General features: G+C 37.4%; 1 protein-coding gene across 4 annotated transcripts in view; it reads right to left on the bottom strand.

Annotated features, from left to right (window-relative positions):
* Positions 1 to 19,256, bottom strand: part of LOC149818327 (2-alkenal reductase (NADP(+)-dependent)-like) — a 34,469-nt gene extending 15,213 nt beyond the window's left edge. For all 4 annotated transcript variants that reach the window (XM_089984552.1, XM_089984553.1, XM_089984550.1 and 1 more), the window contains exons 1-2: positions 19,015 to 19,256; positions 16,827 to 17,004 (exon numbers count right to left, since the gene is read on the bottom strand). In XM_089984552.1, coding sequence (XP_089840678.1) covers positions 16,827 to 17,004; positions 19,015 to 19,245 — 409 coding nt within the window. In that variant the 5' untranslated portion in view covers positions 19,246 to 19,256. The remainder of the gene's footprint in view (positions 1 to 16,826; positions 17,005 to 19,014) is intronic.
* Positions 19,257 to 26,966: the final 7,710 nt, after the last annotated feature.

Here is a 26,966-nt window from a genome sequence, read left to right as displayed (position 1 = left end):
CAAAACAATCACATAACTCAGGACTGATAACACAAAAATTTACTTGTCATTAGATATTCAGTCATAAATCGTATATAACGATTTAGGTTCTGGAATTTTAATTAAAGGTTCTTACACATGCTAAATACGTACCCTAAAAAACCCAAACCTTAACTCATTATAGAAAAGGGAATAAAATTTTGTAACACATACTGTTTTCTGATCACAGATAATCTTGTCCAATTCTGTCTCTCCAATAAAAAATCAATTATAAATCATCCAGAAAGAATTATATGCTAGGATTTTTACTGTGGGTGACTTGATATGTCAGATTCAAGCCCACAAAAATCCAAAATTTAATTCGATTCCAGCTAAAAATCTCGAAACGCATATTGATTCTGTTATTTGATAGAACCTGTTTCATAAAATTATAGATTTAAGACTATTTTCTGTGAATTTTTGTTTTCAAAACATGAGTAATTGACCTCTCAAATTTTAACCATGTGTTCTTCAATATCTAAACTAATGCACCTTAAAATTTTAGCCACAGATCCCAAGTATTCTTTGACATATGATTTTTACAAAATATTATGTTTTTACAGACTTACAGTCAAGATAGAGTTTTCGTGACGACTTGCAAAGGACATATCTCCCAATCCACAACTCATCCGAGTCTAGGATTTGGTCTGGGATTACTTCCATATGTACGTAAGATCTCTACAAATTTTCAAGATTTATGGGTCTACAGTTTGAGAGAAACGGATTTATCATCTTAACTGATCGGATCAAAATACACAACAGAATATAACAATAATCAACCAAGAAACATCATGATTTCAAAAGAACTTTCAAGAAAAACCATCCAAGGATTTCTAAATCCATCAAGAACACATCAGATTCATTCATACGAATATTAAATCATGTTGTAAATACAGAAATCTAACACATAATATGAATATAACATCCAAAATAAACCGTTTTTCAAGAGAAAACATGTTCTCTCTATACTACGAATCAAGATCCTTTATACAAAAACAATTTTGGTTTTAAAACCTTCATGTACAAAACAATATCAGCTTCTACGTGAATCTAGGTTGATACATATGTTGATACACATTCGGGGATCATCGCATGACATGCTCATGTTGTTAAAAATGTAATCCTTATGTATATATATTAGTATGTATATATAAATATATGTATATATATATATATATTTATTATGTATATATATATATATATGTATACATATCTATATATATATATATATACTAATATATATTTATTTTGATCATAATACCCGAAAATGGTATTTCTGTAAATTCACTTCTTATGCACATTCCACTTGAAATATGATTGTATTTTCTTTTTATTTATTTTCTTTTCTTTCTTTCTTTTTCTTTATTTTTTTTATTTCCTTTTTATGGCTTTTCGTGCCACCTTGGGAAGGCTCCCCAAAAAGAGTCATTGGGGAGCCCCCAACGATAATTGTGACCGTTGGGGGCTCTCAACGACTCCTTTTGAGAGCCCCCAAGGTGACCCCCTTGAGGTGTATAAATAGGGGTATTTCCCCCTAGTAAATTCAAGGCTTGAGTGACTCAAGCTTCTCTTTTTTATTCAATATATTTGTGTTGCATGCCTTTGTGAATGTTTGCATTATTTTACGCTTTTTGCGTATTTATTCAAGTGTTCTTTGAGTGCCTTTGTGCACATCTTTTGTGAAGTATTAGTGCTTGTATGTGTATTGTCTCTTCGTAGATATTTTTACATGGTATCAAAGCTTGGTTTGAAGAAAGAAAGGCGTGTGATCGAGTGCCTCGAAAAGCATGACTTCAAAGTTTTGGTGATTGGCGGGAAGACTTATCTTCATCCAATATTTTGGAAGTCTTCTCCAACAAGTAAGATTTAAAATCTTATTACGGTATGTGAATTTTTATCTACTCTCCTCTCTAATGGGCGAAAAAGACTCTCATTTCTCTTTTGGCTTCAAGTTGAATGGCTCAAACTATCATGTTTGGGCCGAGAACATGAAAGCTCACATAAAAGGTAAAGGTCTTTGGGGATACATTTTTTGTTCTATACCGGAACCCGAACCAAAGATCACTTTGGTAGAGAAAGGCAAAATCAAAATCCTCGAAGGAAAAGAAAGAAATAAAGCTCTTGAAGAATATTCCAAGAGACACGAGGAATAGGAAATGAAAATTTTCAAGATTCTTTCTTGGATTTTTTCATCGGTTGAAACTAAGATCAATGTCAATATTATTAAGTTCAAGAAAGCATCAAAAGTTTGGCATTATCTTGAGAAAATGTACACGTCAAGAGACTTATCTCACAAGTACTATCTTCAAAAAAGAGCTTTGACCCTTCAACAAAATGAAATGTCCATAAGGAAATATCTTGCGGAATTGTTATCCATATGGGATGAACTCGCGATGCTTGAGCCTAAGTGGAGTGGAGAAGCTATTGAGCTTAAGTACAAACAAATGGAAGATGATCATTTTTTCAATTTTTTGAATGATCTTATACCCGAGTTTGAGCAAATTCGGTCTTCTCTCCTCTCCCCTTTCGTTTCCCCCTCGCTTGAAGATGTCATTACTAAGCTAAGTGGGGAGAAAACTCGTATGAATTCTAGCAAAAACAATTTGAGTGTTCTTACAACTTCATCTAATGAAGAAAGTGATGTCGTTAATGTTGTTTCAAGACCGAGAAACAATGTACGAGCTTATAAGCCTCCTCACTTCAAAAATCAAAATCAATGATCAAGTGGTCAAGGAAGAAGAAGGGACTACAACAAACTTGTGTGTTATCTTTGTAAGGAACCAGAGCACATCAAACCTATTTGCCCTAAATGGAAGAAGCTGCTTGCCATGGCCACCACTTCTCAAAAGGAAGAAAATGCGACTTCCTCAAATGGGCATCTTTATCTTCATCAAATCGTGGAAGCACTTCAACCACTTCTTAAGGGAGTTATTTCTAGAGCAGCTACATCTACCTCTCCTTTTCCTGGTAAGACCTATTGGCTCTTTGATTCGGGTGCCTCCTTTCGTATGTCCCCCAACATATGTTCTTTATTCGATTTTCTAAAACATCCATCCCCATCTTTTGTTTTAAATGCGGATGGCACTTCTCTAGAAATTAAAGGCACTGAAAATTTTGAAGAAAAAGGTTTTTTTATTCTGAAAATCATATTTATTCTAAAGCTAAATTTAAACTTGCTTTTTGTCTCTGAACTCTCGGACCATAGATGTGATGTAAAATTCAAATCTGATAAATGTTGGATACAGAATCATCGGTCCGGGAAATTAATTGAGGAAGACTCTAGAAAAGGAGATTTCTACTATGTGGACTTTCTTCAAATTCCAAAAGTTTTTTTTTGTAACGTGATGCATCACAAAGACATTAATGTATGGCACAAACGACATTAATGTGATGGTAAAGAACAAATACTCATTGCCTAGGATCGATGATTTGTTCGATCAGCTGAGAAAGGCAAAAGTGTTCTCGAAGATCGACCTTCGTTCTGGGTACCATCAGTTGAGAATCAAGACGGAGGATATTCCGAAGACGGCATTCGGGACCCGATATGGGCATTATGAGTTTCTGGTGATGTCCTTTGGACTCACCAATGTCCCTACAGCGTTTATGGATCTAATGAATCAGATCTTCAGTTTATAGTTGAATTTGTTCGTTATCGTGTTCATCGATGACATTTTTATCTACTCAAAGAGTGTGGAAGAGCACCGAGAGCATCTACAGATCATATTACAAACACTGAGAGAACATCAACTCTATACTAAGTTCTCAAAGTGCGAGTTCTCGATTGATAGGATGATGTTTCTCGGTCACGTGATATCCGAGAGGGGCGTGGAGGTTGATCCAGTCAAGGTAGAAGTTGTTTTGTCATGGGAGCAGCCGAAGACGGTGACTGACATCAGGAGTTTCTTGGGATTGGTGGGCTACCACCGTCGATTCATTCAAGACTTCTTGCGTATAGCGGCCCCTATGACTCGATTGTTGCAGAAAGGAGTAAAGTTCGAGTGGTCACCCCGATATGAGGATAATTTTCAGGAGCTAAAGAAAAGGTTGACCACAACACCCGTTTTGACTTTGTCTTCTGAGACGGGTGGTTTCGTTGTGTACAACGATGCTTCGGAGACAAGACTGGGTTGTGTCCTCATGCAACACAGAAAGGTCGTAGCATATGCTTTTCGACAGCTGAAGGTACATGAGAAGAATTACCTCACACATGACTTGGAGTTGGAGGCAGTGGTTTTCGCATTGAAAATTTGGTGCCACTACCTTTATAGGGAACAGTTTGAGGTCATGTCCGATCACAAGAGCCTCAAATAATATTCACGCAGTGGAATTTAAATTTAAGGCAGCGTAGGTAGTTAGAGTTCCTAAAGGATTACGACTTCTCCATCGCTTACCACCCTGGTAAAGCGAATGTGGTGGCGGATGCGCTTAGTAGAAAGGTGTCGGTCACAGCAGCTAGCCTGATTGAATGCAGTTGGGATCTGATAGAGGAGTTCGTCAAATGGCAGCCTTTCGCTAATGACTCAGAATGCATCCTTTGTGCGAGGATGCAGGCACGACCAAAGATCATAGATCGAATCGAGGAGCTTCAATCAACCGATCCTAATTTTGAGAAGTTATGCGAGAGTGCCCAAAAGCCAGAGGCACGGTTTCGCCGAGAGGAGTACAAAACCATCATGTTCGGAGACATATGGTAGGTTCTGAAGGCGTTGCAGGAGGAGCTGATGAGTGAAGCTCACAGGTCTAGATATTTCATTCACCCTGGTTCCACCAAGATGTTTAAAGATCTTTAGAGGACTTACTGGTGAAATGGGATGAAGCGAGACATCGCAAAGTTCGTGTCCCGGTGTCTCACCTGTCAGCAGGTAAAGATCGAGCACCAGATACCTAGTGGACTTCTGTAGCCACTCGAGATCCCAGAGTGAAAATGGGATGACATCTCGATGGACTTCATAGTTAGGGTTGCCTAAGACCCGACGACAACGAGATGCCATTTGGGTAATAGTGGATCATTTGGCGAAGAGTGACCATTTTCTTTCAATCAGGATCAGTTAGAGTTTAGAGAGTTTGATCGATCTCTATGTAGATGAGATTGTTAGACTTCACGGGGTACTGCATTCGATAGTGTCAGATCGGGATTCGTGTTTCATGTCTTGATTTTGGTACCAGCTTCAGAAGGTTTTAGGCACTATGTTGAAGTTTAGTACTGCGTTCCACCTACAAACGGATGGACAATCAGAGCATACAATCCAGACGCTCGAGGATATGTTGAGAGTGTATGCTTTGGATTGGACAGGCGATTGAGACAAACATGTGAAGCTTGCAGAGTTTTCGTACAATAACAGTTTTCATGCCAATATTGGCATGACCCCGTATGAAGCTTTGTACGACCGACCATGTAGATCCCATGTGTGTTGGGATGAGGTTGGAGTGAGAGCAGTGGAGTCTCCAGATATCAACCAGCATTATGCGAACTATGTGCATTTAATCCGACAGAGATTGATTGCAGCACAAAGCAGGCAAAAGAGCTATGTCGATCAGCGACGCAGAGAGCTCAGTTTTGAGGTAAGCGATCATGTGTTTGTTCGGATCTCGCCTACGAAGAGTATTTTCAGGTTTGGGAAGAAAGGGAAGTTGAGTCCTCGATATGTTGGACCCTTCAAAGTTCTTGGACGCATTGGGAAGACTGCATATCGAGTAGCACTCCCTCCTTAGTTTTTGCATATCTACGATACATTCTATATCTCGATGTTAAGAAAGTATGTACCTGACCTCTCACACGTGATTCACTATAAGATGATCGAGGTACAACCTAACTTGACTACGAAGGAAAGGTCACTGAAGATTGTGGATCGTCAAGAGAAGACGTTGTGTAATAGGACGATTTTGTTCATGAAAGTGTGTTGGCAGCATCATAGGCCGGATGAATGCACTTGGGCACCTGAGGCGGATATGCGTCAACACTACCTACACTTATTCGGTATGTTCTAATTTCGAGGACGAAATTCTTTTTAGGGGGTAAAGATTTAATAACCTAATTTTTTCCGTTAATTTTTAAAGTGAAAATTGTTTGATTTGGGCCTGGGATCCAAGTTTCAGATCGAGGACCCATAAAGGGGGTCGATATAGGAAATTAATATCTTATTTATTGAAAAAATAAAATAAGAGTTTAGTACAGGGATCCACAATTGGATCCATTTGGATCCAACCTGTGGATCCACCTTGCCAGTGAGGTGCAGATCCAACACTCGGTTGGATCCCAGATCTCGGACCCGGGCCGCGCCCTATGTAACGAACAGTTAAAAAAAATCTTTTTCAGATCCAGGTTGGACTCGGACCCGAAAACCCTTTAGGGTTATAACACCGTTCTCCCCTTCCCCACTCAACTGAAGAAAACCCCTTTGGGGTTTCCCGAATCGTGCCTTTAAAAGCATGCAAGGGTGAGGGATGATCCTTCACTCGTGCGCGCTTCCTCCTCCACTCTCTTTGTCTCCCTGTCTTTCTCCCTCGCCCCTATATTTTCTCAGCGAGCTGCCGACGAACTTCCTGTCGCCGGCGACCTCGCCTGACGCCCTGCCTCCTCCTGCGGCTCCCTTTCCACTGCCTCGCTTCCCGGTGACCACCGATCGTCAGCGACCTCAGAGCGCTGACGACACCTCCCTCAAACCCTCTTGTTAGCAGCCGGCGATTTCTGTACACTCCTGATCGACCTTTCGCGACAGAGGTTCGGTGGCCAGCAACATCCCCTTCTCGCAACAGCTGCAGTCCCCAAGCGCCAGTTTGAGGTACGGGTCTCCTCTTTTGAATATAAGTGAAAAATCGAACGCCGGTTCGATTCTCATGCAATATTAAGTGTGAATCCATGATAAAAGGGATGGATATATATGTTCATCCTACAATACATGGATAAGAATCCATGAATCTCCTCTTACATGTGTGTTTTTGTTTTCTTTTCACACACACACACACACATATATATATATATATATATATATATATATATATATATATATATATATATATATATATATATGAAAATTTCTTTATGTGTATTTTTCTGTTGGTAAAGGCTGCTTGATAAATCGTGAATGTATGGTTTAGTTGGCATAAACTTGAGTGATGAAATTATGTGTTCAGCAAAAAAAAAAACAGTCTGGAACCGTGATCATGTTAAGAGTTTGTAAGTCACATAAGCATTGTGTTTTCCATTAAATCATAAATACGCAAATCTGCGATTTATTCATGAATCTGATTATTCATATTAGATATTTTAATTCACGAATCTGTAGAATTGTGAGTTTGTGTGCATGCGCTGCCAGGCCCAGCCAATTAGGATCGGCTGGGCAGAAGTCCAGCCCCAGCCCAGTTGGATGGGTGCTGTGAGAAAAAAAAAACATATATGGATATTTTCTTAGTTCTGGCAAGGTCTGCCCAGCCCTGACAGCACACACACACAGGCCCAGCCCGGGCTGGCAGGGACCTGCCAGGCCCCAGCCCGGCTCTTGGGCTGGACCGGGACAGGTATGGCCTGGGGTCTGTCAAGAATAGACCCAGCCGACCCCCAGGGTCGGCTGGGCCTGTTTGGAACCCCAGCCGACTGGGTCGGCTGGGTGTGAACCTCTTTATAGAAAGATTTTTTTTAGTACATATATATATATATATTAAGAATAGGCACTTACAGCTAAGCATTTACTTGATAAAAAATAAGCAACAGTTAAGCGTACACTTAATAAATTTTGCATTGACAGTTGATAGAAATTGTGTTGATGTGCATATGTTTATTCTAAATAGAATCAGTGATTGATAGCTACGCACGCACTTGATAAAATGTGTATTCGATGTTTTCTTCTAATGAAAAACATACATTAACAAGTATGTAGGCATGATGGAAATATGTAGTAATATGCATATGCAAGTTTATTGATATCATGCAATTGATAAGAACCTATGTGGATTCAAAGGGTATAATGCATTGACAGGTATATGCACACTTACGAAAACTATACTTTGATATGAATGCATGTATGCAAATGACATGAGTAATGCATAGTGAATGAAAGCATGCCATTGAATTAAGTACGTGCATTACATGAAAACTTGCACGTGTTATTATCCTGTGAATTAAATATAAACATGCTTTAATTATTATTGGTTCATGAGCATGGTTGAAATTTTCTTAAATGGATGTGCATCTAGAAGATATGTGATTTATTTCATATATAGCATGCTGTCATGGTTTTTGCTTAGGGTGCATCGATGATCGTAACGAGTCATTGTGGGTCAGGTGGGCCCTGAGCTTTGGGTTGCTCTTTCTTTAATCATCTCAATACATCGCAAAAATCATATTTATTTTTATGACATTATGTTTACACTATCCTATGCTTTTCCACGGGCAAAAATCCTGTGATGATTCTCACAGGGGTAGATGCAAGTTTTTGCTCTTGTTTTTGTATGCTAAATTGCAAAACTTAATAATTGACATTTACATAAAAAATAAAAAAAAGAAACAGTGTAATGTATAAACTGAGATCTCTCATCGAAAGAATGAGCATCTTAGAGGTTCGGTTTTGGGATACCACGAGGATACAAAAACTCTGTGTGCTTCACTTTAACCCTTGAACCCGATATTGAGGTTCTTTCTTCTGACCACGATTTTAAGGAGAGTCCGTCACTTTACCTAGGGTGGTGTGTTCGACACAGCTGTTGTTTTGGTATACCAAGAAAGTGACACTATTGAATATGAAGGTTTCTTAGTGTTCCGGCATTAGATGTGGAGGTCTAATGTTTCAAAGGTGATTCGGTCGAGGGCTAAGTTGAGAACTCAGTAATAAAATACAACTTTGTGCTAAGCTACACTTGGGACCTAACTTGACCTCAAGGATTTTACCCGTGTGGTGTATCCGAAGACAACGGTAAATAAAAAGATGAACTTAAATTGTATGCATTTAATAGAGCATGCATATAGAAATGAAAACTTTAATGAAAGACAATAAGGTGTTCATGCATTGCACATAAATCATGCATAATCCTGCTATGCATTAAGACATACATATTTTATTTGTTCCCTTAATTGTTACATGTTGGTGGATGCATGATGTTTAATTTCTAATGCTTGTTAAATGTCTTGCTTACTTAAATTGTAATCCCTGTTATTGATTAATGTTCTTTCATGCTTAATAAATGCTCCTTGTTGTATGAATGCTTAACTGAATTATGTAATCGTCATAATTGCATTCCTCTGAATTATTGCATGAAATCGTATATGTGTTCTTTATGCTCATTTATTTCATTAGAGGGATTCGTACGCAGAATTCTTCAGATTTTTGACACCCTCTATTTATGGTTTTTCGCAGTCGCAGGTGATCAGTGAAGCGATTGGCTTCTGAAAAAGTTACGGGTGTCACACACTTGCTAGACAAATCTCAGATGGACAGTGTGACTCGGTCTTCTTTTATTTCCTTTTCGTTTCATTTAGTTGTTATTGCACTCTGAATTTCATTTATGCAATTGTCTCGAGACTTATCGCTTATTATTCAATAAATGTTTGATTTGGTATGGATGATAATTGTAAGTTCTAATGTAGTTGGTTGTTTTATCCAATTTAGAGTGAAACTGTAAAAGCCTCGGGTTTCTGGAAAGATTTCCGCAATGGTTTAAAAAAAACTGCATTTTTAAGGGTATGAGTTAGGGTCGTTACAGTTGGGAAGCCCCCAACGGTCACAATGGGGGCTCCCAACGACTCCTTTTGGGAGCCCCCAAGGTGACCCCCTTGAGGTGTATAAATAGGGGTATTTCCCCCTTATAAATTCAAGGCATGAGTGACTCAAGCTTCTCTTTTTTATTCAATATATTTGTGTTGCATGCCTTTGTGCATGTTTGCATTATTTTACGCTTGTTGCGTATTTGTTCAAGTGTTCTTTGAGTGCCTTTGTGCACATCTTTTGTGAAGTATTAGTGTTTGTATGTGTATTGTCTCTTCGTAGACATTTTTACACATGTATCCTAACACTATACACGCATACACGGTTAAGATGTACCTACCTCAAAATCGTTAGATCTTACGAATGACCTTCCTGAAATTCATCTTCATCGATACACTTCTTCCCACAATTGCACAATTAATGGAGATGCAACCACACCCTAGGCATTAATGGGGGTTCTTCTTGGAGAGGGTGAGTGAGGAAGAAGAGAGAGAGAGGGGTGTGTGAGAGAGAGGAAAAAAAGAGAGAGCAAAACGTGTGGGAGGGAGAAGGAAAGCCTCCCTCTAAACAGCTTCCTCATAAGGTCCTTTAATTGAATAAGGAAACTCCCTAAGCAATTTTAGCTAATTAGGATTTCTAACAATTTATGAATCCTAGCAAATTAGGATTCTTAATGAAACAAGGAAACAATTTATGAATCCTAACTAATTAGGATTTCTAATGAAATAAGAAAACAATTAAGCAAATCTTAGATAAGCTAAGTAAGAGAAAAGGAAAGTAGTTAGGGGCATCCCACCTTGGATTGGATTTGACTTGGTTTTAGCCCTTATCTTGGACTCTATGATCCAAATGGAGCAACAACCAATGGGCATCCCACCCCAAGGTCCTATTTACCATATTTAAGATCCACATCTAGATTTGGATACTACAATTATAATTATCCAAATCCAAATTGAAATTCAAACAAGACTTGAAACATGAATTTTATCTTTATTTCTCAAAAAAATATCGAACAATCTCATGTCTTACAGTGGAAGATTTGGATAAATGCACCCAAATCTTTCCCCCAAGACCTCCATAAGACCAAGATTTTCTTTCTCGTTGAAAGACTCAATAAATAAAAAAGGATTGATTCTCCTCTTTCATGTGAACGACCCTCTCTTGTATCAAATGTTTTTTTGTGTTATACACCATGTTAAGAAAGACCAACTGCTTCTTTCCGATCAATATAAAAGGCAAGTTGGGTTGGACAGTATGGTTGTTCTTTATGTTTCTCTAGTTGTAACTGTAAAAGTATATTCAACAAGATACTAATAGCAATATTACAATATTCTTGGAAACAAATGCGCACACATACGCACAACAAGAACACTTGAAACACTTGTACACACAAAGTACAACACAAACTCACAAATGCGCAAAAGCATACCCAAGAGTCATAAGATTGAAGAAGTGCTTGGGCTATAATCCCAAAAGCATAAGAATACACAAGGGGAGAGCCCCTTTAAATAGAGGAGGTGGAGTCCTTGGAGAGGCTCTACCTCTAGCTGTTGGAGCCCCTCCAACGGTCACAAATGTGATCGTTGGAAGGGGCCCAACGACTAGATGGTGGGCCCCTCCAAGGTACTTTTCACCTTTTACAAAAAGAACAAAAAATAAATAATAAAAATAAAAAGAATTACAAAACATATTCCAAAAAAAATGTGTAAAAAAACTAAACTACCCCTACGGCTAAACAATTAGAAATATATATTATATATATATAATAAGTAGATACATATACATATATATTAATATATGTATATGTATTACCTTATGTATATAATATATATATATAACATTACATGATCGATTACATAATTTAACACCCCCCCCCCCCTCAAACTTAGAACAGTATGATCGAGAGTTTGCCAAGAAGGAAGTTGAAGCGCGGAGCACACAAAGCTTTGGTGAAGAAATCCACCAACTGATATTCTGACCTGACATGTGGAAGGTCAATGACTCCTTTGAAATACGTCTCACGAACATAATGACAATCCATCTCTATGTGTTTGGTCCGCTCATGAAAAGTGTGATTCTTAGCAATATAAATTGCACTTTTGTTGTTACAGCATAGCTTGGTAAGTCCTTCAACTGTGATCCCCATATCTTCCAACAACTGATGAATCCATACAATTTTCATGGTAGTAGTTGTCATGACAGGATATTCGACTTCAGTTGATGATAGAGACTTTTTGTTGCTTCTTGCATCTCCATGAAATTAGTGAATCTCCTAAGAACACACAAAAACCAGTGGTGGAGTGACGATTATTTGGGTCACCTCCCCAATCAGAGTCAGTATAAGCAATTAACTTTAAATCCGATGAAGAGGATAGAAAAACTCTCTTGTTTAGAGCACCCTTAATGTATCTTACGACTCGTAAGATAGCACTCATATGGATGGATGTTGGTGCATGTTGAAACTGACTTCCAGTATGCACTGCATGAGAGATATTTGGTCTGGTAATACTCAGATACATCAATGATCCTACAAGCTGTCTGTAGGGAGTAGGATCCGAAAGAGAAACACCATCATCAATCTTCATTTTAGTTCCCACTATAGCAGGAGTTTCACAAACCTTTTCTTCTGTAATACCTGACCTGTCAATGATCTCAGAAGCAAGCTTAGTTTGAGATAGAAAATACCCTCTATGAGAGTATGCTACTTCAATTCCCAAAAAATAAGTTAGAAAACCCAAGTCAGACATTTCAAATTTATCTTTTAAAATTAATTTTATACCCTTAACCCCATTAGAATCACTTCCGGTGATGATCATATCATCCACATACAACAGCAAAATCACAATCCCAACATTAGATTTTCTAACAAATAAAGCAGTGTCAGTAAAGCAAGAAGAAAAACCATTTTCCAACATTACTGAGTTAAACCTATCATACCAAGCCTTAGGAGCTTGTTTTAGGCCATAAAGCGCTTTCCTAAGATGAAGCATTTTTCCTTTGAGAGACTTCATTCTAGGTGAAGCATCCATATAAACTTCCTCATTCAAATCACCATTCAGAAAGACATTCTTAACATCCATTTGATAGATGTTCCAATTGTTAATTGATGCAACAATGATGAGACATCGAACAATGACCATTCGGGTCACAGGCGCAAAAGTTTCTTCATAGTCAATCTCACACTCTTTACTATAACCCTTGACAACCAAACGAGTCTTATATCTCTCAAGAGATCCATCGCTTTTAGTTTTAACTTTAAAAGCCCATCTACACCCTATTATTTTCTTACCCTTAGGAAGAACTTGAAATTCCCATGTCTTAGCTTTTTTTAGAGCTTCGAGTTCATTTTCCATCGCAACTATCCATTCAGGACTTTTATTAGCTTCTGCAAAGTTTTGTGGTTCTACGTAGGAGTGAATGACACTAAAACATGTTTTATATTTAGGTGAAAAAAAATCATATGATATGAACCTAGAGGGAGCTTTTCTGTCTTTCGGTTCTACGAAGATTTTCCTCACCTTAAGGAATAGTCTTGACTATCATCATATCTTTCAAGAGCACTTCTAAAAATGCTTATATCTCTATAAGTATAGGTGATGAGATCTCTAGATGGCCCTTCATCAATAGGTTGGTGAGAGGAGTGAAGCAGAGAAATGATTTCCTTAATATCGATATCACTTGAGTCGTTCTGATTTGACTCATCATCACTAGAATCATCATCTTTGGCTAATAGTTCAAACAAAAAAGAATAATCAACATTTTCATTATGTAATTCTGGACTTTCAAAACAACTAAGATTTCCCAAAAAACTCACATTTCTGGAAACATAAAGTTTTTCATTTTTAATGTCATAACATTGAAAACCGTTATGAGTTTCGGAATAATCAAGAAAGGCACACAGAATGACCTTTGGGGAAAGCTTATCATTTTTATATGTAAGGACAAAGCACTTACATCCAAACACCCTTAACATGTTGTAATCAGGTTTTTTTTCATACAACTTTTCAAAAGGAGAAATGTTACTCAAATTTTTCGATGGAAGTCTCTTTATGAGATATACCGAGGTAAGGGCGGCTTCAACCCATAGTTTCTTTGGAATGTTTTGCGAAATGAGCAAGGTTCTAGTTGTTTCAATAATATGCCTATGCTTTCGTTCGGCCACCACCAGAGTCAAACCTAATAATTTTTAAACTTTCATTAAATTGATTTAAAATCATCATATGAAACATTTTAAACATTGAAAAAACTAGTGTAATCATCCACGAAAATAACATAATACGAGAATCCTCCTTTAGATATTACAGGAGTGGGTCCCCATACATCGAAATGAACAATTTCAAAGGGCTTTGTTGAAAACATGGATCTTTGAGAAAAAGGTAGACTTTTCATTTTCCCAATAATACAATCATTACAAACAAAATCTCTTTTACAAAGATGTTTAATAAAAGGCAAACAAGAGATTTTAACAATGTTGGGATGTCCTAGTCTTTTATGCCATACATGAATATCTTTGTTTTGAACACCATTACAAAATTGATTCTTGAAAACTTGAAGAAAGTCAACGTAGTAGAGTTCGCCTCTCCTAGAGTCTTCCTCAATCAATCTCCCAGACTGGCGATCCTAAATCCAACATTTATCATAAGTGAATTTTACATCGCAACCATGATCCGTGAGGTGAGAGACCGAAAGTAAATTTAAATTTAATTTTGGTATAAGACAAATTTTAGGGATAAAAAAATCTTGTTTTTCAAAATTTCCTATTCCTTTTATTTCAAGAGGTGTTCCATCCGCCGTTGAGACAAAAGATGGAAGAAGATTTTTAAAAAAATCGAAAAGGGAGAAAACACTTGAGTCATATGAAAAGATGTACCGGAATCTAAAAGCCAAGATATCTTACCGAAAGGTGAAGAGGTAGACATAGTGGCTCCGAAAGTTCCTCTCTTGCGAAGAATTTGTAAAGCTTCTACAATTTGATGAAGAGAGAGAGAGAGTCATTTAACGATGATGGTCGTTCCTCTTGTTGAGATGTCATGGCCATAGTAAGTATTTTCTTTCATTTTGGGCATATAGGTTTAATGTACCCTGGTTCTTTACAAAAATAACATGTAAGCTTGCTATAGTCCTTCTTAACACCTTGACCAATTGAATTTTGATTCTTGAAATAAGGAGGCTTATAAGTTTTCAAATTGCTCCCCGGTCTTGATACGACATTAGCACCTTTATTTTCTTCATTACTTGAAGTAGCAAGAACATTTGAATTGTTTTTGCTAAAGTTCATACAAGTTTTCTCCCAACTTAGCTTTGTAATGACATCTTCAAGAGAGGGGGAAACGAAGAAGGAAATGAGAGAGGACCGAATTTGCTCGAACTTGGGTCTAAGGCCATTAAAAAAATTAAAAAAATGGTCATCTTCTAATTGTTTGTATCTAAGCTCAATAGCTTCTCCATTCCACTTAGGCTCAAGCATTGCAAGTTCATCCTATATGGACGACAATTCTGCAAAGTATTCCCTTATGGACATCTCATTTTGTTAAAGGGTCAAAGCCTTTTTTTGGAGATAATACTTGTGTAACAAGTCTCTTGACGTGTACATTTTTTCTAGATAATGCCAAGCTTCCGATACTTTCTTGAATTTAATAATGTTGGCATTTATTTTTGTTTCAACCAATGAAAACATCCAAGAAAGAATCTTGAAATTTTTCATTTCTCATTCTTCATGTTTCTTCCTCAAGAGCTTTATTCATCTCTTCTCCTTCGAGAATTTTGATTTCGCCTTTCGCTACTAAAGTAATCCTTGGTTCAGGTTCCGGTATAGAACCAAGAACGTATCCCCAAAGACCCTTACCTTTTATTTGAGCTTCCATGTTCCCGGCCCAAACATGATAGTTTGAGTCATTCAATTTGAAGCCAAGAGAGAAATGAGAGTCTTTTTCACCCATTAGAGGGGATAGAAGTTGGAAAAAAATACGTACCTCAAAAAACTTTCACGCCTTCCTTAACAAAAGAGACTCTCAAAATATTGCCCAAAGAAGGTTATCCACTTCAAATGCCAATAGCTTGAAGGCATGTTTTTCGAGACAGTCGAAAAATAAATAGAAGCACGGACCTCCTTCTTACCATGTAAAAGTATCTTCAACAAGATACTAATAGCAATATTACAATATTCTTGAAAACAAATGTGTACACATATGCACAACAAGAACACTTGAAACACTTATGCACACAAGGCACAACACAAACTCACAAATGCGCAAAAGCATACCCAAGAGTCATAAGATTGAAAAAGTGCTTGGGCTATAATCCCAAAAACATAAGAATACACAAGGGGAGAGCCCCTTTAAATAGAGGAGGTGGAGTCCTTGGAGAGGCTCCACCTCTAGCCGTTGGAGCCCCTCCAACGGTCACAAATGTGACCGTTGGAAGGGGCCCAATGACTAGATGGTCAAAAAGAACAAAAAATAAATAATAAAAAGAAAAAGAAAAAGAATTACAAAACATATTCCGAAAAGAATATGTGTAAAAAGACTAAACTACCCCTACAGCTAAACAATTAGAAATATATATTTTATATATATAATAAGTAGATACATATACATATATATATTAATATATGTATATGTATTAACTTATATATATATAATATATATATATAATATATATATATATAACATTACATGATTGATTACATAATTTAACAGTAACAAGAGAGGTTTCTTATCTAATTGCAGGTGCTACTAGGGGACCCATTCTTTCTTTGAGATGGTATGGGGATAGCGGATACTGCGCAAGGATGGACTCATCGATTCGCAAGAAAGGTTATCTGGTTTCTCCCTCTGCCACTCATAATGGACTCACCATGAGGACCACTAAAATCCACGTGACCATCCCTAGGATTCCCCACATGGGTCCCACCATTGGACATCTTACGATGTCTCCACCTCGAGTGGTGAAGGAATCGATCACAATATCTTAAGAGACAGTGGCCCAACCCTATGAAGAATATGAAACCATCTGCCTTACCGCACTTCCATGAATGACTTCTTGAAAATGGAAAATTTCTAGGCATCATCTTAGAGACAAAGACAAAAAGAAAAAAGTTAAAAGTGATACCTAGAATGCCTGTGTAGTAGGAAAGTGGAACGCTAGTATCTGTGATTTTTATGAGACTCTGAGGTGATGATATCAAGCTGTACTCTTCCCATCCAGTGATTCCCCAAACCAAATCTCCCACCTTGAAATCAGGATGTCCTGAGTCCACTACTTTAGAGACACCATAGCCAGTTATGACCTTCAAAGAAGCAAAAGAGGTATTAGTAGAAGAGAACAAAGCAAGACATATCAATGGAAGAGGGGGGAGAAAGAAAACTTCAAATCATAGAAGAGGGGAAAGAAAGAAAACTCCAAATCACAGCATAAGGCTCTTGGCATACACAACCACTGTCTCTAAGCCCAAGGCTAGAGACAAGTTGTTATTTTAATGTCATGATACACTTAAGTTGATGAGATCACAACCACAAGCTAAACCATGAGCTTCCTTGATCATTGATTTATAGCAGAATAAAGAAAATAAGAAAAAGAATCTCCAACTCAGAGGAGGAATGAGTTGATTCAACTCATGTAATCAGAAGAATTCACTGGGTTTTTCCAATTCAAATTGAAAAATCTGCAGACTGGGCATACCATAATCCCAATTGAATTAACCAACTGTAAATTGATTCTTTAAACCATATGACAGAGCCATGAGTAATGTACAAACTGCTTATCATCCTGAAAAATATGCAAACGGGGCCAATCCACAGTCCCACTTGAATTAGCCAACTGTAAACTGATTCTTTAAATCAAACAATAGAGCCATGAGTGATGTACAAATTGCTTATCATCCTTTGATCTTCTAAGCGAAGAAAAAAGCCACCTATTCTTCTAAACAGTCAACCATCAACCAAAAGTAAACCATTTTCTTCTAAATCTATTCTCTTTCTGCCCTCTCTTTATATTGTAAAAGAAGCTATTAGAAAAATAACAAGCATTCAAACCAAATGCGTGTTAGAATGAAATACTTTCTTGTTAATCATGCAATGGATGTTTTCAAAAGGATCACAACTAATCAACATATTCCATAGTTCTCGGTTATGGAGTTCCCTGCATAAACTTGTTTAATGACTCTATTGTAATTGAATACTGTGGCATACCATAGAAAGGCTAGAATTAGAAATGAACATATTAGAGTGTGCCTAGGAGTCAGACCAATAAAAGACAAAATAAGTGTGTCATTTAAGATGGTTTGGATATGTTGCAAGAAGACCTCTCATAATTCCTGTGAAAAAGGTTGACAATGTACAAGTAGAAGAAACTAGGAAAAGAGGAAGACCACTGAAGACTTGGAAGGAGGCAATTAGAGGTGACATGAAAGATTGTAAAGTGACAGAATGGAGAAATAAGACTCGCAAAGCCAACCCCATGTAGTTGGGATAAGGCTTGATGATGATGACGACCATAGAACACCATCAATTTCATGAAACCCAGTGTTTCTAATACCAACTTCCCCATGTTTCAGCAAGAACTACTTGGTCGCTTTTCACACAGTACTGAAGCTTTCGTTGCTGCTTCATGGTTTAATAAAGCAAAGCTTATCAAAGCAGCAAGTGGTAGGACAAAACCATCTTTGAAGCACTCGCAAGGGAAGGGAGTAAAAATAGCGGTCTTTCATAAATCCCCAACAAACCAGCCACAACCAATCACCCAATTACATCATCTCATCTGTTAATTATTTAAGACCTCATGACCATGAGTGGAGTCGCTAGAATATGAGAACTTTCATGTGAACCGCCATGTTCATGGATTTTTTGTTCTTTTCTCTTAAATCTAGCAGTACGGGCGTGATCTACGTGCTTGATTTCATCAGACTATGATGCATAGGCAAGATTTTTTAAGGCTTTAAACTCAACGGCTCGTAATCTTCATCAATATTCAAGCATCCAAAACTCGTATTTTTTCATCAAAAATACACGACCCACCAGTTGATTCCTAGCAAATTCACCGTGCCAAACACATCTACATGGTTGGATTTCCAAAAAAAAGTGTTGGAAATGCCCAGTTCATAGGATAGTTCTCACATTTCTAGTGTAGTGACTCGCACGAGTGAGTCTACACCGATGCCATTGAATGTACAAAAGTGCCAAAAATGAATCATCTCACAGAACACCACCATGAGAAAATGGGGGTCAACTGCACAACAAACTTCAAACAAAAGGGGATAACAAAGACAAAGAAAAAATAGGAATTGGGTGGTGAGACTTACGGATCCAGGGGTGAAGGAGAGGGAGTATCTCCCGGGTGCTGGAGGGGACATCTTCCCCCGCATGTACGGATCGCAGGATAAGTAGAGATTCTTGACCAGGACGGCCTGCGATCCATGCGGAAGCTTGGTCTTGATGGTGGAGCAAGCCAAGACCATGTCCTTCTCTTCAAGGAAACCCCTCACGTAGTCCCTCAACAGGACCTGCTTGTTCTTCACCTCTTCCTCAACCATACTCTCTCTCTCTCTCTCTCTCTCTCTCAGTGTAGAGCAGAGCCAACCACCAAGCTTTTAAGTATGTAAACAATGGTAGGACCAAGCCTTTTACGTTCGCTACCGCTATAGATTGTACGACGGAACCGTATAAAACAGTCTTGTTGGAACCCTGCTGATCGGGTGCAGATGTGTCTTGGATAAGTCGAATTTTGTTTGGCTTTTTCTTTAATTGTTTGGTTTTTGTCTCAAATGCTCCGGACACCACTCCTTGAGGAGTGAAAAGATCAGGTGCAATATTATTGTACACATTTGTACATTAAGCACCTGATTACCCTCATATCTTGAGACAATACGGGACTCAAGACTTGATGGAGGACGATCGGATGCCTAATGCACATTTTTTGTGCAATATATTGCACCCGATCCGGACTTCTTCAGGGGAGGAGCGGAACATCGTGAAACACCTAAAAGGTGTCCGCTGGATGCCCGGGAGGTTGTGTTTATGGCGTCCTGCACATTCGATGTTTTGCATCGCATAGGGCTTGGTAAACAAATCGGAAAGCTTGTGACTCAGGCACTCAGCTTAGTTTAACTCGTCTGTGATATGTTCGTATAGCTGGTGAGCAGAGCCATGGCCCATGAGTAGCTCGTTTAGCTTAAGCATCAAGCCTAAACACAAGGTTTTTGGTTCAACTTTGCTCGGTTGGAGAAAGCTCGTATAGATAAAATATATATTTTTATGTATAATATATATTTTAAGCAGAAAATGACTGTATTGTACCTCATAATTTATCAAAATTTGCTGGATGATCAAAATAATAAATGTTAGGTATTAAAATGATCACTTAAAACTTTGCATGTGTAGACCTTCAGAGGATATGTGAATTTTCTGTGTGACAGACTTTACTATTGATTTTTTATCTAAAAATTAAAGGATTTTCTAGAAACAAAATAAAGAAACTAGATATAAATGTGTTTTCAATGTCATCTTAATCGTTGGAAAAATGATGAACGGTTGCCTGAAATACAACCCAACAGTGTTCAGAAAAAAAAATTTAACAGGCGCGATTGCATCAAACTCGATTATTCTATGCTATTTTTTGACCACCTATACCAAAAATTTAGAAAAACAATAAAAATGACACACATATCATCACATTAACTTTTCAACACCACCAAGATCGACTTGATCTGATGAACGGTTTGGAAGAAACATCCTCTTGAAGATATACTTTTCGGTTATATCGCACCATCTAACTAAAAGGTAGATTTGTACAAATTTTTTGTGAACCTCACGAAGTCCGCATAAAATATAAATGAAAATTTATCAATATTTGTGAGAATAAGAAAATTCGCATAAAATACAGGTGAAGATGAGAAAGTCTGCATATATTTTATACGAAGATGAGGAAGTTTGCATATATTTTATGTGAGGATGAGGAAGTCATGTTTAAAAGTGCCACTAAAGCTTTTTTTAAATTTTTTTTATGCGCAATGTAAAGTCGCACGTCTGACATCGTTCGACACTTCTAGCATCCAACGATACAGTGTTTCGTGTGTGTGTGTGTGTATATATATATATAGAGAGAGAGTAATGGGTAAGTGCTAAATGATAGTACTTAATGAGTTTTTTAAGGGTTTTTATTTTATTTTTAAATTCTAACCATACAAATGTGAACTATGTACTTGATTTTATAGGGATCAACTCTTGAAGTGTTCGATTTCGATACATGGGTGGGTTTTTATAAGGTTCAAAAAATCAACTGTCCAAAATCTTTATAAATTTTTTAGTCTTCAAATATCATTATTTTTTCATCGAAAACACATGATCTAGGTGTGGATTCCTTGTAAATTAACATGCCCAACACATTTATGGGGTCAAAAATGCCAAAAAAAACACTGAAATGGCAGAAAAATCCATTTAGCACGTATCAATTTTGCATATTGAAAAACTAATCCCTATAAGAGCCTATATATATATATATATATATATATATATATATATATATATATATATATATATGTGTGTGTGTGTGTGTGTGTGTGTGTGTGTGTGTGTGTGTGTGTGAAGTGTGTAGGTACATGACCACTTCCGAACATGACCAAAATGAACTTGCGTTGAACGTCCATCGCGCGCGATGGACACTCAGTGTTATTGTTTTCACAAAAAGACTGACACCACTAAAAGTCTCAGATGAAACCTTTAACGAAAACAAAAGTCACAACTAAAGGTGTATTTTAACGCAAACTTGCATTGAGTGTTCATCGCGTTTTGGTCATGTTCAAAAGTGGTCATGCATCTACACATTATATATATACACACAAGCATTCCATGTATAAATAACAAGGAATGTTTTTACATGAGTCAGCTCGTGTTAGACTCATCTCATTCAAGGACGAGTCGAGTTCGAGCTCAACTCAACTAAACACTAACACAAGTTGAGTCATAAGTTCAATCCACTGGTAAACAAGTTAAGCCCAAATAAGACATTCAGTTTGTTGGGTTCGTTTAATAGCCCTAGCATCAGGCACGTCTGCTATCCGGGCAATCAAACCCTTACCTATTATCACGAAAAAAAACATAGCCTAATTTAAGCACATCTTTTGACTTAATTGTATTTGCAAAATGGAGTCCGCTCAAACGGTTGTCTGTGTTGGAATTTACTTCCATATTCATGTTTTTCTAAAGTTCCAATGGCTTATGCAGAACTGTTTTACCCGACTTTTATCTTGGTGTATAAGATTTAGTCAATTATGGCCGAGAATGTTTCCTGGGAAAATATATGGTGGTTATGTAACATGATATCTTAAGGTGGCACACGCCCTTGTTTGCATAGATCTAGCTGTTACAACAATGAAGCCATACATGATACTTCAAGTACAAGGTTTTGATGATGAGCAAGTAGAATCAACTGCATTTCAGCTAAGGCTATGAAGAAATTGAAGAATTCGGTGAAGAATCCTTGAAGACTAGTGTGCAAATGTTTAATTCATTAAAAGTCTTAGATTCTTGTAAGAGCCTTACTTAGAGTGCATATTTAGGTTGCATTTCACCTTAAAAGTCTTTAGAAAAACTTTTCTAAAAGAAACTCTTTTGAAAATCTTTTTAGAAAACTCTTTTCTTAAATTTTCATGTTTATTAGTCAACCAATCAACTTATCAGTCGACTAATCCTTTCGCGCCATATTTTCTAAAAAGTCGTTCTTGTCAAAATTAGTCGACTTGACAGAATATCTGTTTTCTGGAAAATTAGCAGCAGTCGACTAATGGTTTTATCAGTCGACTGAACAGAACATATGTTTTCTGAAAAATTTAGCAGCAGTCGACTAATGCTTTTTATTAGTCGACCGAACAGAATGTTTGTTTTTTCAGAAGATTTTAGCAGCAGTCGACTAAAAGGTTTTTCAGTCTACTGATGATATTATCAGTCGACTAACTTTTCTTAAGTCGACTAAGTTTCAAAAGTTCAGATTTTCAAACGGCTCGATTAACAGATCAGTCGACCGACGATAACGGTCAGTCTACTAATAACTAACTATTAGTCGACTAACTGATGTTTCAGTCGACTAATTTTGCCGTTTTCCTGAAACTTCAAAAAAGGCGTGTCTTTTCATTTTTCAAACGTTTTGATCGTTCAAAATGGACAGTTTTGACACCCTTTCATACTCTCAACGTATGGAATCTTTTAACTATAAATATGAGTGCGTTCTACACTCAAAAACATGAAATTCAATAGAATCATATTGAATTACTTGCTTTTCACTCCTATTCATTCAAGTATTTGTTTTCTCACTCACGTGATATTTTTCACTCAAATCACTTTGAGAGATAGTGAATTCGTGAGTAGAGTGTTTCAACAACCTCAAAAGCCAATTGCATCTCATTTGCATTCAAAAGGAAGGCTCATAGGTTGCATTGTAAGTTGTTATTTCTTTTGTGTAAAAAGAAGGACTCCTTGGTGTAAAGGAGTTGTTTGCTTTCAGTAGGATTGTTACTGAAAGTGGGACCGATTATGGTCTGTGTGATCTTGTAGCTTACAAGGTTGATAGTGGAAAATCTCAAGCAGGTTTTGCTTGGAGACTGGATGTAGGTCGGGTTTGACCGAACCAGGATAAAATCTTGTGTTCTTTGTGTGTTTGCTTTGAGATTTGCAAAATCATTCAATATTCTGCAGAAATTTTTAAAAGCACTATTCACCCCCCCTCTAGTGCTCGTTGCCTCGATCCTAGTGCACTTTCACTAGCTACCAAATGGTACATCTAATTGTATAGATATATCCGATGATTTATTTAGTATAATAGAAGGTTTTATCATGTTTAATACATCATGATTCCATTTTTAAGATAGTGAAAATCAATGGCTCACCTCTTTCAAAAAGAAAATCAATGGCTCACAATGCATGAAAATATGAGTGGCTTAAAAATGGTATAAAACATCATATTTAGTCAACTCTAACATATGAAAATAATAAATAGAATATGTTAAGCATGATCCAATGGTTAGATTTTGTTTTTGGAGCTTAGATGTATGTAACTCACGCCGTAAGGTATGGTGGTACAGTACCACCATAGAAGCACCGGTAAGTAATTGTTCATAACTATGTTTTTATCCTAGATGTGTCAAGATATTTCATTATTGATGTAAATTTCAAAAGCACCATCAATTTTACATGATTTTGAGATTTTTATTTTATTGGAATATCAACATTCTTCAAATTGTATTATTTAACTATTGAGTATTTTTGTCATAATTAATATATCCACCAAAGTTTCTTATTTTAAGGAAACAACCCCGTAACTCGTACTAAACGTATATCTGAAGCAACCAAATTTATCTTTCAGAAAACAACTAAAACACATTTCAGAAATCCCTAATGGTAAATTTATCTTCCCTAATTTCTCTATCTAGTAAAATACATTATACCACAACCAATTTAGTAAATACAATAAAAAATCTCAACACTTCGTCATTAAAAAAAATGGTGTGTGACATAAGTAAACAGGGAGAAAGAGAGAGAGAGAGAGAGAGAGAGAGAGAGAGAGAGATAATCAATAGCTGGGGCGGCTCTGTGTTACTCGACCTCCAAGCCCTAATCCTTTTATAAATCAAACAGGTATACAATGATCCTTGTAATATCAGAGATATTACAAGGATGCCATTAATGAGTAATATTCAGCATGTGTTCATTAAACATATCATGCGTATGGATCTGGATCCAGATCCATATGCAAGTGATATTTTAACACCCTCCCTCAAGTTGTACGTGATTTTGGAGCATGTACAACTTGCTCTTCAATAGCTAAAATTGACGTCCTGTTAACCCCTTGGTAAACAGGTTTGCCACTTGATCTTCTGTTCGAACATGACGTAGTTCTATCTCCTTCATCTCGACTTTCTGCCGTATGAAATGTTGATTAATCTCAATGTGCTTCGTTCTGCTATGTTGGATAGGATTACATGCAATATTTATTGCGCTTTGATTGTCACATAGAAGAAAAGATTGAATAATTGTCTCCCCAAGATCACTCAATAAGTGTCTAATCCATGTGACTTCCGTCGTGCCTGCAGTCATCGATCTGTATTCAGCCTCTGTACTCGATCGTGCCACTGCCTTTTGTTTTCTGCTGCTCCAGGACACTAAATTGTGTCCAATATATACACAATATCCAGAGACAGATCATCTTTCATCTGGATCCCCTGCCCAATCTGCGTCTGTATAAGTGATGAGTTCATGTCCTCTATGCAGATTATCGTTCTTGCGATAAACAAGTCTGTCTCCTATAATTCCTTTTAAATAGCGTAGAATGCACTTCACAGCTTCCATATGACCCTCCGTTGGAGCATGCATAAACTGGGATACCTGATTGACAGCATAAACTATATCAGGTCTGGTAAAGGTCAAGTACTGTAACATCCCCACGAGACTTCTATACGTTGTAGGGTTGACACAAAGATGACCATCTTCAGAGCTCAGCCTTTGATGTAATACACTAGGAGTACTGACTGGTTTGCAATTCGTCATCCTGGCTCTTTCCAGAAGGTCAAGAGTGTATTTTTGTTGCATGAGTGTCAATGTGTCTTGTTGTCTGTCAACTTCCACACCAAGAAAGTACCTCAACTCCCCTAAATCTTTCATCTTGAAAGTTTTCATTAAAAACTGCTTCACGTCTTGCACATGATTATCTTAACTCCCAGTGATCACAATGTCATCAACATATATAAGAAGAAGTATAACAATGTCTGCATTTTGGTAAATAAAGAGTGAGTGATCCAGAGAGCATCTTCTAAAACCATAACTCTGAATTTGCATAGAGAAACTTTCAAACCAGGAACGGGACGCTTGTTTCAACCCATACAGAGATTTTCTTAGTTTGCACACCCAGGCAGTAGGATCCTTCTCGGCATAACCAGAAGGTTGCTCCATATACACTTCTTCCTTTAAAGTTCCATGCAAAAATGCATTTTTAACATCCATCTGGCTAAGGCTCCAACCTCGATCAACTGCTAGGGATATGATGACACGAATAGTACCCATTTTGACTACCGGACTAAAAGTTTCATCGTAGTCTTCACCATGTTGTTGTGTGAATCCTCGAGCAACAAGTCGTGCCTTATATCTGTCAATGCTTCCTTCAGGCTTATACTTTGTTTTATAAACCCATTTTGAGCCAACTACATTCTTTCCTTCTGGCCGAGGGACTATTTCCCAAGTCTGGCATTCATGAAGAGCTTCCATTTCTTCATTCATAGCTTCAGTCCAATGGCGGGATTGAAGAGCTTGATTAAAACAAGTGGGTTCATTCTGTTTTGTGAGCTGAGACATAAACAACTGAAAATCAAGGGAGAAGGCCTCATAACTCACCCATCGTTGAATAGGATGCTTAATGCGTGATGGCCTTTGAGCCAGATCATTGGCGATGCTTTCCACATTCCTCGGTTCTGTACTTTTGTCCTGTCTAGTGTATATATGCCCAGAGAAGCGTTCTACTGGGGTTGGCTCAACTGGAGATAATTCAACATGCATCTATGAGTCATTCAACTCCCTACTCAAGCCGAAGGAAGGACAATTTGTCTGACATGTTTCTCCTATATTAGCAAAAAGATCTGCGCTCATCCATGGATCATATACTTCTAATTCTCGAGATGGCAACGCTGCAGAGTCATTGACCTGAAATTTTCGTTCGTCAAAAACAACATTTCTGGAGGTCCTAATACGTTTGGTAGTAGGATCATAGCATCGATAACCTTTGTATTCATCTGCATACCCAACAAATCTGCACTGGACAGCCTTGTCCTGAAACTTATTTCGCAGAGATGAATCAACATGTACATAATATACACAACAAAAAACACACAGGTCATCATAAGAGGGATGTTGCCCGAATAAAGTATAATAGGGAGTTTTTCGATCCAAAAGTGCCATAGGAAGACGATTTATGATATGAACAAATGTGTGAAAAACTTCTGTCCAGAGACTAACAGGCACATTTCTATCATGTAACATGCTCATCGCGCTCTCTACAATATGCATGTGTTTCCTCTCCGCAACCCCATTTTGTTGAGGAGTATGGGGGCAAGAAACCTGTCGACTTATTCCTTTATCACGAAGAAAGGAAATAAACTCGTTCGATGAATATTCTCCTCCACCATCACATTGTAAATGCACAATATCACAAGCAAACTTGGTTTTGACCATCGAATGGAATTCTCGAAATATTTGAAAAACTTCATGCTTGTGT

Source organism: Nuphar pumila, chromosome 13, assembly GCF_984573655.1.
Source record: "Nuphar pumila chromosome 13, dmNupPumi1.hap1.1, whole genome shotgun sequence".
Lineage (NCBI taxonomy): Eukaryota > Viridiplantae > Streptophyta > Magnoliopsida > Nymphaeales > Nymphaeaceae > Nuphar > Nuphar pumila.
Note: the sequence above shows the minus strand (reverse complement) of the source record. Positions and strands in the feature narration are given on the sequence as shown.